The 8,715-nt window shown below is 42.0% G+C and overlaps 2 protein-coding genes across 3 annotated transcripts; one reads left to right on the top strand and one right to left on the bottom strand.

The window, feature by feature from the left end:
- Nucleotides 1-754: 754 nt before the first annotated feature.
- On the bottom strand, nt 755-4,723 carry cutc (cutC copper transporter homolog (E. coli)). Of its 2 annotated transcripts, XM_035606999.2 has the most exons (8): nt 4,478-4,717; nt 4,099-4,158; nt 3,778-3,987; nt 3,047-3,082; nt 1,744-1,877; nt 1,582-1,609; nt 1,387-1,492; nt 755-1,270 (listed from the first exon to the last, which is right to left on the bottom strand). In XM_035606999.2, the coding sequence occupies exons 1-8, from the start codon at nt 4,545-4,547 to the stop codon at nt 1,159-1,161; spliced, it is 756 nt and encodes a 251-aa protein (XP_035462892.1). In that variant the 5' UTR covers nt 4,548-4,717; the 3' UTR covers nt 755-1,158. The 2 variants fall into 2 exon arrangements, with proteins under 2 accessions (XP_035462892.1, XP_035462893.1); XM_035607000.2 differs by lacking the exon at nt 3,047-3,082 and having other exon boundaries at nt 4,478-4,723.
- A 215-nt stretch (nt 4,724-4,938) lies between these two features.
- LOC118284240 (cytochrome c oxidase assembly protein COX15 homolog) lies at nt 4,939-8,711 on the top strand. The gene is made up of 9 exons (XM_035606989.2): nt 4,939-5,241; nt 5,754-5,941; nt 6,043-6,165; nt 6,415-6,601; nt 6,758-6,925; nt 7,169-7,250; nt 7,361-7,515; nt 7,668-7,781; nt 7,871-8,711. Exons 1-9 carry the CDS (start codon nt 5,167-5,169, stop codon nt 8,000-8,002), a joined length of 1,224 nt encoding a protein of 407 aa, XP_035462882.1. The 5' UTR covers nt 4,939-5,166; the 3' UTR covers nt 8,003-8,711.
- Nucleotides 8,712-8,715: the final 4 nt, after the last annotated feature.

Genomic DNA, 8,715 nt, shown 5'->3' with positions numbered 1-8,715 from the left:
TTATTGTGAATGCTTTGAAAAGGATCAGAGCGCCTACCATTGAATTTTAATAAATGAATATATATATATATGTATATAATGTGTGTGTGTGTGTGGGGGGGGGGGGCTAGGGATATGCAGAGGAGAAAACGTGGGTTTCAAGGCATGACTGAAAGGTTGTGAGGGAGTCGGATTTCACGGATCTCTTGGGGGAGGGAGTTCCACAGCCTTGGAGCAGCCCTGGAGAAAGCTCTATCCCCAAATGTGTGGAGATTGTTTTTTTTAGTGGACAGAAAAAAGTAGCTAGGCAAGGGGAACTGTTGTCAGAAATAAGAACAGTAACAGAACAGAAATAGTATTATATATATATATTATATATAATAATATATATATCCTGTACAAGGATATAAGTATATAGGAATTATATACTTCTCTGCCATGTTCTGCTTTGACTTTCAGTGGGTCAGCTCCTTCGCTCAATGTCATCACAGGTTCATTGACACTCACCAGATTGCTGCTTGTGAATTCACTTCTTACCGTGACACTACACAATGTAGACACTCGTTAGAGTTAAATTAACCATTTGATAATCTAAAGCATTCTTGAACATCCAGATAACAATTTGCCTTTCATTACTCAAACACCACATAAATACAGATGTGGCAGCTCGTTAAAATGAAGTAGTATAATTAGTAGTATTTGTTTTATTTATTTAGTGGGAGCGCCGTTTTGAATGCAGGACACAACAGCAATACGAACAAAGTGCACTCAACTGTTGAAATCTTCTAGCTTTTATTACATTCTGAGCAAAAAAAACCCAGAGTCAAGTCATTATGTTTCCGCCCTTGTAAAAAATAAAGTATAGGAGGTCACAGCTTTGCATTATCTTCCACAGTGAATATAAATTAAAAATAGGTCAATTATATTGCAAATGTGAAACACACAACTGAAAACAGCTGCTGCACTGATGAGTGCTTCTCTTTCGTTTTTAATTAAAATTACAATGCATGATGGTCGACTGTGTATTTCATGACACATTCTCTGAGGGCACATATCCCTGAGCTCTATATTTACAAGGACGGTTTCATCAGTGATTCTTTTTAAAAAAAGCACTCCATGGCAATTCCGAAATTATGAGGTACGTTGTTTTGTTGTCTGACATGATTGTGCAGTGCCCACTCACAAGGTATTTCTGGCTATTGCATTTAAAGTGCGGACTTTGCTCACATCTGCCACCTTCAGGCCATACTCAGGTGCTGAGAAAGCAGCTCCCATCGTCACACAGGTGTTCCTGCACATGAAGACATCATATCTCAGATAGCAATATAAAAAAATGAACTTGCAGTTTTTTATTGTTGCCAGAAATCTTGCAGTTTTTAAATGACTTCAGGCTGAATTCTAACGTACCTGAACTTCATGGCAGAGTCCCTACTGGAGCGGGCTGAGCAGTGAAGCTCTTGTGCCCCCGATCCCTCTAAAATCCTCTGCAAATTCCTCTCTGTGATACCCCCTCCTGTTACAAAAAGGAATAAAGAAAGAAATGAAAACAAATAGAAATACACATGTAAACGACATACTATTGAAAAAAAAAAAAGCACTAACCTGGCATTATGATAATTCTCCCTTTAGCCTGTTGAGTGGAGATTATTACGTAAGAAAAATAGGGAGATACATTAAATGCTGACCCACAGTGACCGAAAAGCTCAGTTCAGTAGCCATGCCACTTCCATATGTTTGCACACATACTGTCTGGTTTATACATACTTGATCAATGATCCGTTTAATGACGGGGAGTCCTTCCAAAGCGGAGCTGTCACAGCCACTTGTCAACACACGTTCGAACCCCAATGATACCAGAGTCTCCAGAGCAACCGCCGGGTCATGAGCCACGTCAAAAGCTGCAACAGGATCAATATTACAGTACACAACATAACTGAGTACAACCCTGTGCAATATCAGTAAAAATGTTTCTAAATTATACTGTGATTTCATGATTGTTCATTTAAAGTGTAAGGTATTTGATCTATTGTATACTTTTTTTAAAAACATTAGGTTGAATAGACCACACTGAAAATAACAACCTCTATGCAACAAAAGTCAGTTTATTACCTGTGGCCACTACAACAAACATGATTACACTGACAACTGTGATTTCCAATTACTGCATTAAGAAACCTGATTGAGAGACTTGAAAAGACGAGAGAGGATAAGTTGCGGCAGCGATTAGGAGGCACAGAAGAGCCGTATGAATGATGACAGTCCTCGTAAAATGATGCCACGCTCAATTCACTGTTCATGCAAACCTGCCCTGAAACACAGGAGGGTGCGTGCCTCTCACTTGACACATGTATTATCTGTGGAGATTGGTGTCTCAGTGAATGATCAGACAAGGCAAGATGTAAACTACCAGACTACCTTTGCCAAAGAACAAGAAAAGAGGCCTGATGAATATTCGCAGCACATTCTTTGGTCAGATGTAGAGTGTTTGCAAGTGGAAGCAGAAGATAATCATTTGTGAGGAATGTCACAGCATCTCTCCACAGATTTGTGTACGACTGGTCTCATCCATGCCCAGGACAGTTGAATCTGTCATCAAAAATTTAAGGTGGACATATTAAATATTTGAAAATTGTGAAGAATGGGATCTCACTAATGAAGGATATACTGAATCATGTTGCCGTTGGTTCTTAAATATTTACCTTTCATTGTGGTTTAATTGATCAAACATTTATTTTTCAAATGTATTCATACTAAATAATCTGATTCCCTCTTCTTGGGCATTTACTAAAAACAAATCAAACTGTATTAATAGGACAGGATTTATAATAACTTGTCATTTTAATTATATTGACAATGTGTGAATTGAGTTTTATAGTAATCTGTAGTCTATCTACATGTGCTGAGACTCAATATAAGATAATCTATTTCTACTCCTTTTAGGCACCATACCTGAACTTACTGTTTAGAGTTAAAGAACTCAAAAGGGCTTTATTCCAGTGACGCTTTGTTATATATTCTTTTCAGGTCTATTTGCTGGAAGCTTTTGGTTTAAAGAGGAAATTGTTACCTCTGTGGAAGGTGACAGGCAATGGACGAGCAGCAGCTGGAAAGAAAACAGTTATAATCAGAGAAATAAATAGAAAATATTCTAAGCCTGAAACTTTATACTATAGTGTGTATTGTCAGTAACTGCCGACACAAAGTCGCTCTAAAAGACTCATAAAGTTTAACTTTAAGTAAAACTTTTTATTAGCTTAATTTCCAGCAAGGATGAAAATTAAGACCTCTTCTAAGCCTGGATTTTGCGATTTGGACAAATAACACATTATAAGTTCCTTATAAAGAAGGCAAATGTTCTTGTTTACCTTACCCCTGGCAACTAACGTGGGGTAACTTATAAAAGAACACCCTTTTTCACTGCAATCATTTCAACATGTTACAGTAAAAGCAAAATAATATTAATGCCTAAATTGAATTTAGTGTTCCTTCTTGCAAACCAACTTATATCATTTATATTTCACCCAGAGCTGAACACCTAAATTCAATGCTGTCATTGTATATTTAATTGCCACGAGAATAAAAATAACAATAAGGAGGATTCCTTTGTTTTTGTTGTGTGAAGGCAATGTATTAAAAAGGCTTTTCTTGGAGGGCAAGATTTGAAGAAAGACCATTGCATCCTGATTACAGGACATTTTTCTGTTGTGTTTTGAATGTTTTCTTTACCACGGTCTGTTGTATTTGTTCAGCGCCTTGTGAGCCCATGCACATTTGCTTAAATACACAGACTGACAATACCCAGTAACTCCATGCAGAGCTCTGCATCCACCCGTCCATCCTCTGTCAAGGCTCCCAGCACGAGTCCGTCGGCCCCGTGGCTCTTCATCAGCTCTACGTCCCTCCTCATCACCTCCACATCCTGATCGGAGTACAAGAAGTCCCCTCCGCGAGGCCTTATCATCACATAGACTGGAATTTTCACATACCGCTTCACGACCTGCAGCAGACCTGTGGCGACACATGAACACAGTGGCACGTGTGTGACGCTTTGAGCAGATGCTCAGGGAGATTTTTGGCTTGCGGTGTGTGAACATCTGCACACGAATGATCAGCGCTCACCTAGACTGGGAGTGAGGCCTCCCTCCAGGAGACTAGTGCACAGCTCGAGTCGACCTGCGCCTGTGCAGAGAGGCAAACACCTACACATGACCTTTGAGAAATGAAATGATCTCCACACGCCCATTTGGCACTCAGTACTGAGGACAGGCAGGCGTTAAGATATATATATATATATATATATATAGATTAATTGATGGATAGATATATAGAAAGATGGTTAGATAGAGATAGAGAGATAGATAGATAAAACAGCAACTCAAACTCAGTCAGATGGATGGTCAGCTTCCGCCCCTTTACTTCACGTATAACTGTCTGTATTCCCCCGTTAGCAACTAGGTCCTTGTGAGTTTGATGGAAGAAGCACAACAGTGCCACCGACCTCCTCGTTCTGCATTGACAGCAGACTCCACGGAGTCCACACACACCTCCATCAGGAAGCTGTCTGCCATGCTGACTAGTCTGGACAGAGGGAGAGACGAGGACACAACGAACCAGACTTATTGGAGAACACTTCCGCAATGCCTAAGCTAACGAGCTTTCAGTCGGTCGGAGGCGGAGTGGAGTCACCACTTGTTTGGTTCGGTCGACGGACGCCACGACCACTTCAGCCAACGACCAGGTTGTCGCGTTTTTAAACGCGGGGTTTGGCGGGTGGGCGGTGCTTCACTTTACTGCGTTGCAATGGGCCAAAGGGAGTAGTGTAGCCGCCCGTGCGAGACACGCAAAAAGTCAAAACGTGCAGCAACCACCTGGACCTCCCCTTCCCGTCCCTCCCCCCAAAAATTATAAAAAGAATAAATCATATATGTTTTGTTATTTATCATTTCTCTTGGTGTCATGTTCTCCGTTGAATAATCGGTAAATCTATGGTAATAACGAAGAAACCTAATATCGATTTGCTCGTCGCACTGTTATGACGTCAGGAGGTCAAAATTGAGCTGTTAGGAAACACGCTTGTGTAACTGTGACAACACGTCCACGGTAACAGCCGTTTGCAGCTAACCCCGAAGCCGCATCCCTCTTCAGCAGCACGACAGGAGCAGCTCGGCGCCGGCGGGACTCAAAAAGATGTTGCTCTCTTCAGTGCGGACCGCGATGTACTGCGGCTGCAGAAGCGCCAGCAAGGGCTTCCAACACGGCAATGTGAGTATGCGGCTAGCTGCCCGTGTTAGCCTGCTAGCTGGATGAGCACGAAAAAAGGTCAGACGCTACTGTAAAAGTAAGAAATGTGTGTCAGGCATTTGTCAAAAGCAAACTCACTGGCCAACTGCCTCGAGTTAAGTCAGTGAAGGCATCCAACGTCACGTATCACTGAACCAGTACGTGACCGCACCATCCTCCCGGTGCTGCGAGAACTGGGAAATCAAGATACGGGATTTTCGGGGGTCCGTGCAGGGCTGCTGAAACAGATGATGGTCATCCCCAACGTTTGCCACACAGTTGGAACAATACCCGGATCTAAAATATCATTCTATGTTGTAGCTTTAAGATTTTCCCCTCAATTGGAAATTAGGTACGCAGCCCAAACCAAAAAAGTGTGTACACATATTTTTGACCACAGTTATGTAGACTACATGTGACCATTGTAGCGACAGTTACGTCATTGGTGAGTTATTCAAAATCTTCTCTCTCCTTTTATATACATAAAAAAACAGCGCAGTCCACAGCTACGACAGTGGCTCGTGAAGAGAGGTCAGAGTACCATTGCGACAGAAGCGGGGGTCTCCTCTGTCCAGGCGGCAGCTTCTGTCCCAAGTGCAGCAACAAATCGCATACTAGGTCGCTGGTTACTAGGCTGCAGCGGGCTGGTGGTCGGGGCCGTGGTCTTGGGCGGTGTCACCAGGTAAGAGTGACTTAAAAGTGATATGCCTGATTATATAATAGCCCTTAATTTGTTTATTTGATTGGTACTACTAACTGTACGTGTGCCTTTGTTTGAACCAGGCTAACAGAATCTGGGCTTTCCATGGTTGACTGGCATCTGGTGAGAGAGATGAAGCCACCTCAGACTCAAGCAGAGTGGGAGGCTGAGTTTTCCAAGTACCAACAGTTTCCTGAATTCAAAATGTAAGACCCCCATCGATATCAAGACATTACACGGAACAGGTTTGACGGCGCCCGACCACTACTAGTTTGTAACCTGCTATCATTTAGAAATTGTCTTTTTGATCACAGACTAATGATTCACAGCTACATTTACTACATGTTTTATATTTAAATTTCATGTAAAACAATGTATTTGTATATACAAAAAAAACGATATATATAAATATCGGTTAGGTCTTTAAGTTAATGCTGATTTATCCGTTTCCCCAGATTGAACCATGGAATGACTTTGCCAGAGTTTAAGTTTATCTTCTACATGGAGTGGGGTCATCGCATGTGGGGCAGACTGGTCGGACTTGCATACATCCTCCCCACTATGTACTTCTGGAGGAAAGGATACTTCACTCGCTCCATGAAGGGAAAAGTGCTGGGGCTCTGCGGATTTGTCTTCTTCCAGGTAACACTCAGTACAGAAGTGGTGACGGGAGAGTGGTCATCCCTACCTCGCTGTTAGTCTTGGGTTTTTCTAGAGCAGGTAAATTAGATCATGTGAAATGAAATACAAAAGAAAACAAACGCATGAAGGACTGTGTCATTGTGTGTCTCCTCCCAGGGCCTTCTAGGGTGGTACATGGTAAAAAGCGGTCTGGAGGAAAAGCCGGAGTCTTACGACATCCCGCGGGTCAGCCAGTATCGGCTGAGTGCTCACCTCGGTTCTGCCTTGCTACTCTACTGCGCCAGTCTCTGGACAGGGCTCACTCTGCTGCTGCCTCCTCACAAGGTACAGACGCTGTCTCTTGCTCATACGTCAAATGTCTGTTGTTAGTCTGTGCCTGCAAGAAATACAGTTCTAACAAGAGCCCCACCGATATGGGATAACATATTCACAAAAAGATTTTTCTTCAGTATTCATACAGTATACATGTGCAGTGGGGTCCAAAAGTTTGAGACCACTTTCCCATCCTGGGTATATGGTCTCAGACTATTTATTTTTTTCATGCCTGTTCTTGGCATCTGTTTTTAGATGGCCCAAACCAGACGTCTCATGCAGCTCAGGAGGTTCGCAAAGGGCACTGGTGGACTTGTCTTCCTCACCGCTCTTTCAGGTACCGTTTGATGTTTTTTCAGTGCAGTATCATAGACATCAACATGAAACTGCATTTCCTTAGCCAGAGATAGATCTGTATTTAACTGAGTCTGAAATGCTTCGTTGCAGGTGCTTTTGTTGCGGGTTTGGATGCCGGGCTGGTGTATAACTCCTTCCCTAAGATGGGAGAACGATGGATCCCTGATGATCTGCTGGCCTTTTCTCCCACCCTCAAGAACTTATTTGAAAATCCCACAACTGTGCAGTTTGACCACAGAATTTTGGTGCGTCATAATTTCCTAAAAGAAATAATAAATGTGAACTTTCAATTTATATTGAACATCCTCTGTACCTTCACCTTTCCCGTTCAGTGAACTGAGAGGCAGCAGTTGTTGAAAGTCTTCTCTCTTGTTTTTCTTTCCTTCTGTTTCTCCAGGCGATCTCTTCTTTGACTGCAATTACAGGCCTCTATCTGTTCTCAAGGAGGATGGTGCTGCCCAGGAGGGCAAAGGTCGCCATCAACCTCCTTGCGGCAATGGCTTATGCACAGGTAGGCTGGCAGCCAGATATAAACTCCGTCGTAAACTCAGTGTATTACTCTTCACTATAATTAAACTCAAATGTTATTGCATTCTTCAGGTTGCCCTCGGTATCAGCACCCTGCTACTGTATGTCCCCACTCCACTGGCAGCGACTCACCAGTCTGGCTCTGTGGCTCTTCTCTCGCTTGCCATTTGGGTTTTGGCAGAGCTCCGCAAAATGCCGAAGTAAATGCCTGCTCCTTTTTATGTTTTTTTGTTTTTGACAAATCCAACCCCCACTAGCCCCAGCTAAATCTTCCAAGAGTCAGTGTGAAACTGTGAACAAGGCATTTGATAACAAAACAGAAGTGATTTTCATTTAACACTTGACTTTTATGCATATGCTGAAGCATCTGTCTGGCGGTGCTGCAAAGTAGTCCTCACATGGGCGCAGTGAATTATTTCAGCTGTCACACAATTTGTCATTGGAAGATGTAAACATGATGTGAGGTGTTTTGTTTTGCAAGGAATTACACAAAGAGATGCAAAAGCAAAAACAAGCAATTTTTGTTTTCAGTTTCTGTCCAGCTTTAATTACACAGCAACATGATTTCCAGTTAAGGGTACATATTTGGTTTGCAGTAAAGTAGACTGAATTACTGTTTTTGTTCATATACACACACGTTTGAATTAAAATCCTGTCACTGATTTCTTACTCACCTGTTGCCTTGTGTCTGCTCATACACTGCCTGTTAGATGTATTGGATGTGGCTTTTGAGATTATGTACAATTGTGTATATTTAAATTATGAACCCATTTAACGCTGTCACTGATGATGGATTGTTAAATATGTTGGAAGTTTAAAAATATGTGGAATCTTGATTATTGCTTTGTACTGTATATTTACACCTGTAAAGATGTCTTATTTTAATAAAGACAATTATGCAAAGTCCTTCAAATTCA

This window comes from Scophthalmus maximus, chromosome 10 (assembly GCF_022379125.1).
Source record: "Scophthalmus maximus strain ysfricsl-2021 chromosome 10, ASM2237912v1, whole genome shotgun sequence".
NCBI lineage: Eukaryota > Metazoa > Chordata > Actinopteri > Pleuronectiformes > Scophthalmidae > Scophthalmus > Scophthalmus maximus.
This window is presented reverse-complemented; position numbering and strand designations above follow the sequence as displayed.

What these genes read in the sequence shown, in the direction of transcription:
- LOC118284240 (XM_035606989.2), top strand. Translation starts at nt 5,167, where the DNA reads ATGTTGCTCTCTTCAGTGCGGACCGCGATGTACTGCGGCTGCAGAAGC. An exon ending in AGGGCTTCCAACACGGCAAT is followed by an intron (nt 5,242 to 5,753) that starts GTGAGTATGCGG and finishes ATAAAAAAACAG; the next exon opens with CGCAGTCCACAGCTACGACA. An exon ending in CGGCAATGGCTTATGCACAG is followed by an intron (nt 7,782 to 7,870) that starts GTAGGCTGGCAG and finishes TGCATTCTTCAG; the next exon opens with GTTGCCCTCGGTATCAGCAC.
- cutc (XM_035606999.2), bottom strand. Translation starts at nt 4,547, where the DNA reads ATGGCAGACAGCTTCCTGATGGAGGTGTGTGTGGACTCCGTGGAGTCT. An exon ending in GCCTGTCACCTTCCACAGAG is followed by an intron (nt 1,878 to 3,046) that starts GTAACAATTTCC and finishes ATCCTGTTGCAG; the next exon opens with CTTTTGACGTGGCTCATGAC. An exon ending in TTAAACGGATCATTGATCAA is followed by an intron (nt 1,610 to 1,743) that starts GTATGTATAAAC and finishes TCCACTCAACAG; the next exon opens with GCTAAAGGGAGAATTATCAT.